This window comes from Poecilia reticulata, chromosome 16 (assembly GCF_904066995.2).
Source record: "Poecilia reticulata chromosome 16, P_reticulata-male-v2, whole genome shotgun sequence".
Lineage (NCBI taxonomy): Eukaryota > Metazoa > Chordata > Actinopteri > Cyprinodontiformes > Poeciliidae > Poecilia > Poecilia reticulata.
The window spans coordinates 6,767,473-6,782,206 of record NC_088845.1 but is presented as its reverse complement, the minus strand read 5'-3'; the positions used below and the strand labels follow the sequence as shown (position 1 = coordinate 6,782,206).

Here is a 14,734-nt window from a genome sequence, read left to right as displayed (position 1 = left end):
TAGGAACTGAATATTGAAGCCAAAAAAAGTTCTGGTTTTAATGTGCGACTAAAAGTGATGTACCAATTTCACTTCTGCTCCTCATGCTGCAACCGGAACCAGTTAGATGAGAGCAAAACTACCAGGGATTGTAAGTTAGTGTAGGAAAGTCTCCCATACATTAGAGAGTGATGACAGATTATGATGGGAAGAGGTGGAGATGAGCGATGGGGAGAAGAGGAGCATAATGACACAGAGACAGCAAAGAATAGAGACAGAAAGATAAAGAGAGGGAGTAGGTGACATTTGCTGTGATTGATGGGAAAAGATGGTGAGAGAGACTGAAGGCAGAAAGAAGAGGAGTCTTTCATGGCCTCTGATAGACTTTCTGACTTTAGCTTTCACTGTGACAGTCTGTCAGCTGCCAGGAATGAATCATAACCCAGAGATCTTTTATCTGCACTCAGAGGACACATTCCCTCAGTTTGATTAAATTACAGCACCATCCTGGTTCAAAGGGTAATTGTTGCTAAAAGATGCTGCTTTTTGTCTGGACTCCTGTGACTTTTGTGGACACATAAGGCAAATCTCATCACATCTGGATACCCAAAACAACACAACTCAGAAGCTATTATATCAACAAACAGGTTTTTATGTATAGTTTGACTCGAATGCAGGACTTTTTCTCTTTTTCATTTTGGAGAGACTGGAAATTGCAAAATCCAAGATATTATATTTCAGTCGCTGTTGTGTTAATTTTCAGATATAACTTGAACCCAGTCTCAGCATGCAAATGTCCACTAATTATTATTTTACATCTTTGTAGGTCCTACTGTGATTTTTGTTCCATTTACATATTTTTAAACTTATGTCTAAACAGCCAGCAAAAAAAGGAGTGACTGTAATTACATCTTTCCATGCTAAGATAATATGCAAATGAATCTTAATGATGCACTTTATTGACCAATTTTGCATCATGAAGCTTTTTATTATGTGAGACAACGTATTATTAATATTAATTGGCATTACTGAATGAAACATATTGAGTACAGAGACAGGGAAACATCCATTCACAGTACAGAAGTAATTACTGTAAAACAATGTGAAAACATTCACAAACCCACAGGAATAACTTTGATTCCACACACACACACACACACACACACACACACCCCACCCGTGTGGACTGATTGCCCAAGGATCCTCTGCATGTTGTTTAATCTCCTCTGTGAATTCAACAGTCGAGCTTGTTTACAAAGCACAGGCGATCAGAGCTCAGGTGCTTTTTTTGAGAACTCAGTGGTGTCATTCTGCCAGAATCCTCACAGTGCGTCACTGAGCTGAGCTCCAATTAAGTGGAGCTGTCTCCGTTTCAACACCTCGTTAGCTTAATTGGATTAACGAGGAGAAACTTTTTTGACGGGCAGCCAATTTTAGAGCAGCACGGTGGCTCTCTGAAACTGTTAAGGCGGGAGGTTTACCTTTCAGACCTTATGGTACATTGTGGTTAAAGTATAAAATATGCAGCACAGGCCTGTGTGCTATTGTTGTAAAAAGTTCAAGATGCTGTTGGCAAGACAACCTAACCTTAGATGAAGTCAAGACCAAAGACAAAACTACAGGTGCATTCACACCAGCCATGTTTAGTCCATTTTAATAGAAGTTGAGATCTGACAATGTAAAACTGCAATTTTTGTCCCAATCAAATCGAGTCAACTGAACTGTCAGGTGTGGAAACACCCTGAGACCAAGACCGGACCAATGACACTGACCTCACAACAACAGATCAGACTAAATGGTTTCAGCTGCAGTTACTTCAGGTAACACAGCTTTGTATGTGGGCAGACTCTGAACTACATGCCACTGCAATAAATATCACAGACTAAACAGTTAAAATCAGACAACTCTTAAGAATTGCTAACTAAATGCTAACTCCCTTAGCATTAAGAGAGGGCAGCATGAGTGGAGGTGACAGGCAAAGGCAGAAGACTAAACTTTGCGAGGGGGTTTTGTTAGTTTTTTGTTTTTTGTTTTTCTTTTACAGAGACAAAGCAAACCCATTTTGACCCTGGCTGTTTTAAAAAGTAAAAATTGAAGATCTAAACTTGAGAACATTTAGTATTTTGTAACAAGAGTGTTGATTTTTGTTACTGCTGTTGTTGATAAAATGATGCAAAAGAAACAAACGATGACGGAACAAGAGAGTCTGGGTTTCTGCGAATGAGAAAAAAATATTTACGGGTCAGTTTATTACATACACTTGTTTAATTACTTTTTAATACAAATGTCATGGTTGAAACTGAGTGAATGTAGTAATCATGACTTGCTGATGTTCAAACCTACACCAGAATGGGAAATAAAGGGCAACTTTGAACGTAGCATGGTTGTTTGTGCCAGATGGGCTTGTTTGATGTTTATATAAACTGCTAATCTACTGGGATTTTCACCCACAAACATCTCTTAAGTTTGCAGAAAATGCCCACTTTGAACATATTTTGGATATCACTACCTGTAATGAGTTTCTGCTAGAAAAACCACAGCCTGAAATGAGGCAACACAACTTGGGGACACTGTAGAAACACAAGTCCGTACCCACACTAGTAATGCTGCGGGTCTTTTGCCCAATTGGTTGCTTTGGTAAAGGCAAACTTGACCTGAATTGACATGATTCTGAATTTCAGACTCTGGCTGACATTGTGGCAGACAGGATCAGAACCAAAACAAGACAAAGCAGACTGAATAAAAGATTCCCTGTTTGTTCCCCTCCCACCTGAATGAGACAAGAGGACGATGTTATATAAGAAGATTCCTCACTCTGTTTGCTTTGTGAGAGCATGTGTGCTGTCTTTCTGCCAACATAACCCAGTGGTGATTAGGGTGGCTTCCAGCTCCTTTGGTGAAGGGTGTGGATCATCATAATGTTAAGAGCTAAGCTGCCCCTAATTGTGTGTGTGTGTGTGTGTGTGTGTGTGTGTGTGTGTGTGTGTGTGTGTGTGTGTGTGTGTGCGTGTGTGTGTGTGTGTGTGTGTGTGTGTGTGTGTCAGAGTGACTGTTTGGGGTAATGGCTTCTCCTGGCGTGCCGCCGACCCTCCCCAGGCTTTTTGTTTAACCCAAATCATTTTCGAAAGGGAAGCCACTAAACCTCTCTCAGACCCGAGGCGCTCTGATTGGTCATGACAAACTGTAAAGAGGAAGCTGATTGGTGGTGACAGTTAGGGTCCTCCGGCCAGCTTGGTGACCCAGACTGTGGGGACGGGGGAAAGGTCAGCCAGTTGGCGATAAACAAACAAAAGATCACAGGCTCATGCAGAAACAACATGGCAGTTCTAGGTGAGGAAACGCTTTAATATTCTGAACCATTTATGTGTAAATGCTTGTGGCATTTAAACATTATAACACGTTACGTTATGTGGGCATAACGTGTTTTCTGATTAAAATTGTTGAGTAATTCTGGTTTAACTTAAATTTTAAAAATAAAAATAGTGGAACAAAAACATGTGGAATACAAGTCAATAATTCCTCAACCTTGATCAAAATAAGTTCCACTGGCAGATTATTTCACTTGTAAGACAGGAAAAATGTCTCGTTATAGGTGAAAGAATATGCTAGTGAAACTATCCATATTTAAGGATTATTGACTTAAACAAACTATTATACCTAAATGAAAAGCTGCTTATAGGTTAGTTTTGTCTTATTTCAAGTGTAATAAGATATCTCCACTAGAAACTAGACAAAAATACTTGCTAAGATTTTGTATTTTTGCAGTGTAGGGAGAATAGTTTGTTAGTCCCTAACAGGTGCTGTTTTTTGTACTTTGCATATTCTAATTTATCTGGTAAATGTACTGTTTGACAGAAGTAACTTGCTTTATTTAATATTTTGTTGTAATCCTTCTCTCTTCTCTTTGAGGTCACCTGGTCATGTGTTGCCATGGAAGCGTGCTGACAAGGTGTTTTCAATCAGCCTCACTGGGAAAATCCATTGAGAGAGAGGGGAGATGTTTGTGGATTTTGTTGGGCCCAGGTTGTTTTTGTTTTAGTTTTGAAGTTGTTAGTTAATTGCAATTGTGTGACTATTTTTCTAAGAATGTAATTTAGTACAAATGAGACTTTTTCCTTCATGGAAATGGAAATGTTGTCTCCACCCCTTAATTAGTCCTGGTAATAGCCAATCCTTTAAAAGCCATGTGGTTTAGCTCTGAGGGGGATTCTCCCTCTTGTTGTTTGAATGCATGTTATGCTGTGAACTGGATTGTAGAGTTTGAAGGTCTGCATGAAGAAAAATTCAGAGCTCTACAGTTTCTGGATCCTATCTGATTTTTGATCGCAAACCAACACTTAGTCATAGCGCATAACTTTGGAGATGAAAATTAATGATTTCATTATTAATGTATACTAAGTGTAACATTTTATTTACACTTAGTATACAAATACTAGAACTCCTTGTTATGAAAAAGCCTCAAAATTACAATAGCAATAGTGTAACAGTTTGTTTTCTATAGAAAAGCTTAAATGTGTTAATTGATGCTCTGAATGTAGACATCAACATGTTTAGTTGAGTAAGTATGATATTCGATTGTTTTATGATTTACATAGATAAACATGCATCTCCCTCAGGTAAATGGTATGTTTCCTTGTCTTTCCTCTTTTAAAGAGTGCCCAGCAGAAGTTAGCCAGTTTCCCAGATCACATTTCCTTCATTATTGTATGTTTGGGCTTAATGCACAGATGAAAATATGTTTATATTGGTGAAACTTGAGCAGATCATAAATAGGACAAGAAAACATGATAAAGACCTGAATAAAAGCCTCTTTATCCCATTCAGATGGATTTTAGCTCCAAACACCTAAACCTCAAGAGAACATGCATCCTCATCATTTTTCCTCATTTCCACATTCACTCAGTCTAATGAAAAGCTCTCAAAGCTGCTTTATCTTTACTCAACGCTGCTCATTAACGTCAACATAAAGAAGAAATGTGCAGGTCGGCATTTGGCAGCAAGTCTCACTCTAACACATTTTCTCCATCTCATGCGGATCTCTCTTTCCTTCATCTGTTCTCTGTGCCTCCTTTTTCCTCTTCATTATTTTTGAAAATTCCTCTGCTTCTCCCTTTCCCTACGTTTCTCCCTCCATTAGCTCTTGTTCTCCGATGCTCCACCATCTGCTTTTTTCTCACTCTCTGTGACATAAGAGCTTTCATTTCTGACTCCACAGGTGGTGGGATGGAGAAGGGATGTGTCGCCATAGAAACAATGCTGGCCTCATTGGAGCTGATGCGGGCGGCTCTGTAAACTCAACAATATCTACAGACGCCGCTCACAGATGGAGTCAAGCACCAAAGAATAATGTGTTTACCTTTAAAGAATTGAGGTTTGTGTGAAATGGGAAGTAAGATGCTATGTGTTTGGATCTCTGTTTGCGCATAAAAGATGATATTTTCTCTGCCCGATTACATGTAACTGTGTACGTTATAGATGGCAATCCCCATGACAACAGTGGTTTATATGGTCTGGCAAAACAGCTTTCTGTTGCATCAAAAAACTCATCTTTGTTGCTCTCTAGTTTACCACTGCAGGTGTGTCTGAACGAAACCTTCAAAGAATGACCTTAAAAACAACAGCTGTGTGACTAAATATTGTCTAGAAATATTCATATGTGAAAGGGAGGCCCTCAAAAATGCAGCAAAAAGAGCACAAGAAATCTTGTAAATTTATATTTACAAGATTTCTTTCTCCACATTGTGAAGCTGTACATGAAAAAGTTGGCTATAATAGAAAATAAAATCTAAATCTCATCATATTGCAGGACAGTGTTTACTTTAAAACAGGGCAATCTAAACCATACAATTGATGTAAAGACAAGATATAAAACTAAATCTGTACAAAAGACCAAACTTGATTGTGCTTTGTATGATTTTGTTTTATTAATGTTCTTCTGCAGATCATGCAGGAGAATCTGAATCGGCGTCTCGTTCTTTGCATGGATTTGCAGTTGTGTTACCATCTGTCTTTGGTTAAAATAGGTCATGCATTTAAATCAAAGCCTAGTCTTGGTCATGTTAAACACAAACAATACATGCATACACAGCACCATATATGACTAAATGTTGCACCCATATACTGTTTGTATCACTCAACAAGCATCTGGTGTTATTCTCTCTGGTCACATGTTATTTAAAATGGTTCATTCATTCACATGGTCCTAGCATTGAAACTTCCAGATGCTTAAAGTTAGCTTATTTATACATTCTGAAGCAATGATGCTATTTGTTTATCATTGCTGAAGCATCCAGTTACGTCCAGTTTTCAGACTTTTATAGCTCAACAGAAACAAAACTGAAATTATCACATTTGGTCTTAAAGAGAAACCATCAAGATTCAGTGCACACACATTAGTTCTTTAATCCTAGAAATGTTCTTCAGGTAACAGAAGGCTGACTTTGTAACTGTCTTCATGTGTCCCTGGAGGTTCAGATCTGAGTTCATCACAACACCCAGATTTCAGACCTAATCAGAAGTTTCTAGGATCATGCTGTGGGGTTGTTTTGCTGCCAGTCACACAGATGGATTGGACAAAGTAGATGGAAACTTTATTCAACTTGTCAAAAGCTCAAGATGAAGCTTTTGAATTAAGTTGCGTTCTCATAGTGATTTGAAACTTTTGGTGGCATGGCAGCGCTGTATTGAAAATGAATGAACATATGCTTGGAAAATTGGTCCACTAGGCCAGGAAAACAACAAATTTAAATGAACGGTTTGGATAATTAGAGTGGTGAAATATGCAATTTGGTAAGAACCATTTTACTCAACATTAGGAGTATTGTGTCCATATATTTGATCCTGTATGCTTAGTTTGTAAGCATTAGAGAAAAACATGTCACTTAATTCCTGTGTTGTGTCTTTGAAGTTGTGTGGAGCTGTTCATAAATGCTTGACCCTTGAAAACAGTTTATATAAGTTGAAAAAAGTAATAATAATATGAGGTACATGGCTATGATGAGCCTTGTGTGGCTACTCCATTAAGTTTTACTAGTTAAACTTTGGACATCTGTGAAACATTTATAATAGAAAAACATTTGATGTGTCATCTCTAACAACAGAAAAGTTATAGGAGTGCTATAATGCAGTTTGAAAAGCTCATTTTAAATGTATTTGCTAATTGGTATATTTACATAACAAGAACCTTCGAACACCAGAGTAGAAGTAGTTTCTATGTCGTTGTCTCAATGAGGATAACTCTGCATTCAACAAACCAAACAAACCCGTCTGCCTAATTATTTATCTATTAAATGTGGTCTGTTGCCATGACAGGTGTTTGTGTGTGTGTGTGCGTGTGTGTGTGTGTGTGTGTCTGTGTTCATAGACGACTGTGATGAGCGAGCTGAATGCTAATGTGACAGCGGAGGAGAGCGGGCGGGCGCCGCCAGACGAGGAGAGTGAAGCGTGCACGAGCATGAACTCAATGACTCGCTTCAACAAGGACACACAGGCAGTGCAGCATCTGATGAATTAAATCAAACTCTTCCGTAGAAGAGGGGAAAAGATGGCACATGGACATGGACATTGAAACATCTAAACTGATAAGATTTGCATTTTACATATTTTTTTTCACCTTTTGTATTCCATTACCATATACATTCACTTCCCGTAAAACCCAGAAACATGTAAATTACCACTCAAGGGCATCAAGAGTTTGAGAACAATGCCAACTCAGCACTGCTAAAAAAGCACACCCACAATGTTTCATCTGTTAGACGGAAGCACGCAGCTGTCGAGATGCTCATGAAACTCTGTGAAGGTTGTTTCATGACCTTTTCCTTTTCCGAGCCACAATGAAAAAAGTTCTGGAGGACCACCAGGAAGGACAGGCAACAAAAATAAAAGTTACACGTAAGAATCAAAGCAGCAAAAACAAATAACACCTACATGCTGCGAGAGACACAATGAAGCAGAAGAACACTTAAAATTGGACTCTTAAACTGCAGAGTTCATGAATACAGCATTGATAATGATGTTTTGTTTTCAGGTTTTGTCTGTGTTGTCAAAATCCTTGGTCTGTGAACTTGTAAAACTAACTGAAAGGTTGTCTTGTGCAACAACCTTGTCCATTTACATACAAAGCATTACATAAGCAGCCGTCAATGAACATTAGCAGCTTGAATCGCTGTAGAAATGCCAGCTGTGGGTGGTAATTCATAGGTGCAGGACAAGGAAAAACAAATGTAGGTGGATTCTGTTAGTTCTGCAGCATTGACTCAGTGTCTCAGTGTTTTGAGTGGATCTCCTGTATAAAGTGAGGCCAGATGAGGAGCACATAGAAGGAGGCACTTAAGGTTAGAATAAGGCAGTCGAGCAAGTCATGAAACTGGTGGATTTTTTTCAAGAAGAAAAATATTCATGTTTGTCATGTGACGGCTAAGTATTTGGTAAAAAGGCTCCTCGAGTATTGAGTAGCTGATCAAAATGTAATTCATTTAAAATTTACATAATCAGGACCAAGGCCATGTGGAAATGTTGGTACTTTAAAGACGAAAGTGAAAATAATTGATATTAATAACATAATTACAAAATGACAAGATCAGACAAAAGAAAAAAATCCAAATAAATTGTTTTATATAAAACTGATGAAACTTTCACAAAAACTGCAGGTATCCGTCTGTGTCTAGTGATTCTTTCGTTAAAACGTTTATTCTTCCTTCAGTGAAGTTATTTACATGGACAGAGTAACCAGAGAATTTATTCAAGTCAGAGAAGTGATGCTTTGTAAGAAAATCACTCAAGTAAAAATAAAAAAGTCCTTTTTTCCCAAAACGTTACTCAAGTAAATGTAAGTGAATACTTTTGACAATATGGAGTATATCAATGCAACATTTTAAAGTGTGTATTGTGATTTTATTTTATTAATTTGGCAGAGCTGTGTACTTACTTTGCACTAAAAGGACAACACACCTTCATGCACTCAAACAAATACACCACAGCTTCTCTTCTGTGGCCACCTACGTCTGCAGGCCTGCAGGCAGAGCTAGGTTGGACGGTAGCGCAAGTGGCGTTAGGATCACTAAGTTTCCCAACAAACAGATGTGCTGGAATGAGGCACATTATATCCACAGTAAATCCAAATATCATTCCTTCTTTTTACATGTAAGTATCTCAGAATGAAAAAGCATCTAGCTCAGTTGTTTCGGTTGTTTAGTCGCTATTGTGAGTATAGTTTCTTTTAATTCATCACTCAATGTATTTTCAGTAGAGTTTAGTAAAGTTGGGTTTTTCCAAATGCATCTGCCAATGAGTCTCACTGCTGGAACTTTCCCATTTTCAAAATATAAGCAAGTAAATTAATCCAACAAGTCAAAAGAAAATATTTAAACGTTAATAAGTTTTATATAACAAATAACAACACGAAGCAGGTGATAAGATCTCAATAGAAAGATTTAAGAACAGTCTAGAAAAGAAGTCCGTGTGAAAATGGGATGCAAAGCACAACAGCAAGTCCATTTCTGAGTGGCTCAAAATGAAACTAATGAATGTTTTGGAGTGGCCCAGTCAAAGTCCACACTAAATCCAGTTGTGATGCTGAAGCATGAATTTTAACATCCCATTCATGCTCAAACACGCTCTGTTGTGGTTGAACTAAAGCAATTCTGTGAAGCAGAGAGTGAGCCAAATTTCCTCCACAGCGAAGCAGAAAGACTCGTAAATGCTTGATGGTGGCTGCTGGCAGCGTCGCACAAAAAGTCTTTAGTTTTAGGAGGCAATTGCTTTTTCCCTTGATAAATGAAATTATCCTTTTAAAACTACTTTTGATCTTACTCAGATTATCATTATCTGATATAAAAATCAGTTTTTTGATATGGGCATAACAAAGAAAAGCAAAAACAATAGAAATCTGTTAGGCAGCAAACATCAGAAAACGTGATGCTTCATCTGAAGCAATGTTAATGTCAGCATGTCTTAAAAATCTGAGTGTGACCACGCAAAAAAATCTCACAAAAAATGTGACAAAACCCATAAGGCCATCTGATTTGAAACCGTTTGTGTACTCGACACACACACATACACACACACACACACACACACACACACACACACCAGGCAGAGCCAACAGGCACACAGCCACCCAGTTTGAACAGAAATGTGAGCATGTGCCAAAATCCAAACATTCTCCGCTTAATGAAATTCACTGCTCAAACACATCATGGCAGCGATATGAACACACTGAGTTGCTGGCCGCTGGATGTGCACGGTTTCCATGGAGACCACAAGGAAGAAGCCGAGACGGCGCGTGCATCGCTATTCTTCATGACTACGAACACGAACTGCAAGATTGAGTAAATTTTATGATTGCTGTCTATGCTTTTTTTTTTTTTTTTTCATATCCTTTATGATGAAAAGGGACAGAGTGGGTTAGTGGGCTGATGGAGGGAGGATTTGGCTTAAAGATTAACCAGATATGTGTGTCAGCAGGACAGAGGAGCAAACACACCGCGAAGAAGAAGAAGAAGAAGAGGAGGAGAGGAGGAGAACACATCCACGAGTTTCTGTCCAAACACAAGCAGCAGACATCCTCCTCGGTCCAGCCATCAACCCATCCGCCTCAACCGCTCATGGGGGATGGGGAGGAGGAGGACGGCTGCATGTCATCAGCTCTAAACATACAGAGGGAGGGGGATTACAAATGGCCACAAGAAGAGGAGAGGGGGGGGGAAATGGATGGAGGAAAAGAACGAGCGGGTTCTGATTGTCCGCTGTCAGTTCAGCATGGTTGGATTTTTGTCCTTCGCAGATGTGGGGCAAGCTGCCGTCTCTACACTCCACCGGTGAAGTGAGACGTGTTGATGGGTGAGAAAAGGGAGACGTGAGGCGGGGGGGGGGGAGGGAGGGTTAGCCCAAGGTGGCTGTCTGCACCAAATCTGCCAGCTTCTTTTTGTTCTTACTGTACATGCACCTGAGCTGAAATCTGACAAGTGACAGAAACACAGGACAAGGAGAGGACATTTTTACTCAAACTGACACTAAGATGATGATGGTGAATTGTATTATTTTAATGCCCTGTACTATCCCTAAAGCAGTGAAGGAATCTCCATCTTATTGACCCGGTTTTGGACAACCAGGTCTGCCTTCTGTCTGTCACTGACAGGGAATTTTAGCAGCACCGCTCCTTCTGCCAAACTCATAAAGTGGTATTTGTAAAACTGCTGGTTTGTAGAATCATTTAAAGGATCACACCAGAGTTAAGCAAACAGAAGCATGAGCTTGGCTGCTAATAAAGCTACATATTGATTATCTCTGGATGATATAAAAATATGGTTTACATTTAGAGTTTTAAAGAACATTAACTTTAAAAAACTGAACATTTTAATAATTATTTAACCCTTTATAGATTATTGTTGTAAATCAACCTCAAGCAGCTTCCAATCTAATGCATTGTCGGATTTGCCTTTGATGCAAATCCCACACAGATAATATTAGACACACTTTGATGCCATTTAAGTCATAATTATGCCAAACTGTCTAAATAAATACCTCAATTTGTCTATAATTTTCTAAACCTAAATGCTATTTTTATATAGCTTAACAGTAAATAATTTAGCATTAGAGTTTAAGGATGACTCACCCCATTAATCTGAGAAGTATCCAATTATGTGAACTATAAAAGTGTAATAGAAAATTGCATACACATGCTTTCATTTCCATTATTGTAGATCTCAGCTGTGTTTTAATAGAACAGGAAGATGGGCTACTTTAACATTCAACACCTCATATGTGTCTGATACTGAAGCATTTGTAGTAAACCGGCTGCCAACGATCGCTCAAACTCATCAAGCTCGTAGAATGCATGTTGAATTCTCATTCAAGGAAAAAAGAAAGACATTTCTGCCAAAGAAACTTCCCAATGTTGTAGCACACTAAAGTTTCTCCTCTTCGTTCCAATGAACATGAACGATACAAAACGGAGGAGAAAAAGAAACACACATACGTCATCTAGACTGACATAAAGCATGTCTAAATATAACAAACCTTCCAGATAAAGCATCTGGAAGGTTGTTTTTTATATACTGTGTATTTTCTTTGCAGAAATAGCATATAGTATATAAAAATTACCTTTAATACTTATTTTGCATGTCCATTGAAAGCTTTGGAGCTACTATTAAGAAGAAAAGTCCCTCTAAAGTTCTTAGCAGCAAAAGAAAACAGGATGCCTCCAAGATCCAAACCTTTCATCTTAAACTTGAAAGCAAAACATGCCTACAGTGCTGAGAAATCCATGATATTTATACAAAATGGTAAGTGAAATTAAATTTGCACATTTGCAGTTACTGCCTTGAGTGCTAACTCTTTGCTAAAGTGGGATAATAGAGCTTCATATTATAAAACCATGCAGTTACATTATGTTTGTTGAATAATGTGATAATAGAGCCCACTCCTCTTTTTCTCAACTGTGATTCTGATTTTTTTTTCTGTCACTGTTTTCATCTGTGTCAAATATTAAGAAGCTATGCAACATGTTAAACCTTCAAACTGAACAGAGCTTCTTTAATTTGGTCTGTTCAAGTCAGCAAATACATTTCAGTGAATATAGAACATTTTCAAAAATTCCAAAAATATTATTTGAACTGTTATAAAACCTTTCTAACAATATTTGATGTTTTCTTTTTTCTTTTTTTTTAGAAATACACTCTACAAAATGACTGGATTAAATGATGTAAAAGCTGAAAGAAATGCCATGTTTTCCAGTTGAGTCAGTGGATGTGGATCTTTGTTGCGCCAAATAAACCAGACAATGACACCAAAACCACATCCATGTGAATTTTAGCCGCTCGGACGAATCAACGAGATGTTATTTGATTATAACGCCAGACCGATTTCATCTCCTGCATTATTAATCTGACGCATGTGCAGCGGCCCTCAGACAAAGAGCTACGGCCCCTGTGTCGTTTTTTTATTTTTTTTTTACTCGAGTTTTTCCTTCTCTTTTTTTTTCCTGTGTGTGTATCAGAATGTCCTCTCAGCCCCCATCATGAATAATTCATCAGCTCCCCCTCGGCTCTAATCCTCGCCTATTGTGCAGCCGCGGTGCCTGCGCCTTCGGGGATCCGGTTTGCTGCGTCTGCTGCTGGACGCTGTCACTGTCACACAAACCTCAGGCTCCTTCAGGGACATTTGGATTCTGGAGATTGTGCTGGAAGTGTTAAAACAGTGACCTGGTTTGAAATGCCACCGCTTTGATCCACTGCTATTCCTCCAGTTAGGAGAATTTTAGACCTCACACAATAGACGCATCTGCTTAACTCAACATGAGCCGATAGAGAAGCAGTTGTAAGCTTCCTGACCTTATTCGGATGATGTTTGGAAAACATGACGTTGGATAAACGTAGATCTTCCTCACTATCTATCTTTCTTTTGCTATATCAGAATCTCTCCACCACTGAATCTGATTGATCCGATTCAGACGTGGGAACGGAGAAAAGTGAAAGAACCATCTCAGAAGATTTGACATATATTTTAGTGACTTTTGCACACAATGGTACTGTAACATGTTGCTCATCTGATATCGATTGGGTTCCTCGAGACTTTAACCTGACCTGCTTTATCATTTGTGGAATTTCTTTTAGATCTCATGCATTTTTTTTACTGTCAAAAAAAATCATCCTTTGCCTTCTATAAATCAAGAAAACAGACGATGTTTGCTCTCTAAATCTTTGAAGAATGTGATTAAAGACATCTTCTTCCATCAAGTGTCGCTTCAAAGACGCTATGATGAAGAATTTAGCAGATTCCTCCGAGCAGAGGTTCATGAATATTACCATCAGAGTAAAGAACCTCCTAACCTACATTCTGAGCCTCACTGACCTCCCTTCTGTCTGCCCGGTGGGAGTGTGTTACGGTACCCTGAATCCACTCAGAGGATGTGCTGCGACAGCAGGAAAAACATTTAACTAATTAATGAGACTGTTTTAGCGTGATTTCCGCGCGCAGTGGACCGACGGGCCGGCGTCTTACCGTGGACACTCAGCGGGATCAGGTGCAGCGCCAGGACGCACGGCAGCAGCATTTGCCTCCAGCATCCCGTGCAGCCGCTCGCTTTCTTCTTTCCCTGCATCCTTCTTGTGCAATGTTACGCTCACACGATCAAAAGTGAAACAAAAACCTGGATTTTTTTTTTTTTTCAAAAAGATTATAGACAGCAAAGTTCGGAAAGCTTGCGGAAAGTATTCCGGACCGATGGATCTGAGGGTTTCTGTCTAGACTCCAGCCTCTCCGCGCTTCTCCTCCATAGCCGCTTGATCTCTGCGTCTCCGCCGCTGTTTCACTCGCTCGGCTCAGCTCAGCTCTTTGGGGCAGCGTTTACGGCTCCATTGCTACAGAATGTGCTGGAGACGGGTGCGGATGGGGCAGCTGGTTCCGAGGTGGCACAGAGAGAAGTCACGGTTCGGATCGGTGCTTTTTTGGGGGCACTTTGTGTGGCTGAGAGGGAGACAAACGCACGGCGGTCTGCAGCGCGCTCGGCAACCTTCTCATCGTCTGAGGACGGGGGCGAAGGGGGGAGAGACTGTTGATGCGCCTCCTCTTCATCTCCCTCATCCTCATCCCACCTCCTCCTTTCTTCCCTCCCTTCTTTTCCCAAGTCGACTTCCACCTTCTCGTCTTCTCTCCATCCATTCCCTTCATTAAATTTGATCACTGTCACTCATCTTACGCACTTATTTTAAGACAGTTTTATAGCATACAAGGACATTTTGTTGTACAATTAAAA

General features: G+C 39.4%; 1 protein-coding gene across 11 annotated transcripts in view; it reads right to left on the bottom strand.

Moving 5' to 3' along the window:
* Positions 1–14,532, bottom strand: part of cspg5a (chondroitin sulfate proteoglycan 5a) — a 65,342-nt gene extending 50,810 nt beyond the window's left edge. For 5 of the 11 annotated variants that reach the window (XM_008430903.3, XM_017309526.2, XM_017309528.2 and 2 more), the window contains exon 1: positions 13,981–14,530. In XM_008430903.3, coding sequence (XP_008429125.2) covers positions 13,981–14,080 — 100 coding nt within the window. In that variant the 5' untranslated portion in view covers positions 14,081–14,530. Of the gene's footprint in view, positions 1–13,980 lie in introns of all 11 variants that reach the window. The other 6 variants (XM_008430904.3, XM_081616798.1, XM_008430906.3 and 3 more) reach the window with 3 other exon arrangements.
* Positions 14,533–14,734: the final 202 nt, after the last annotated feature.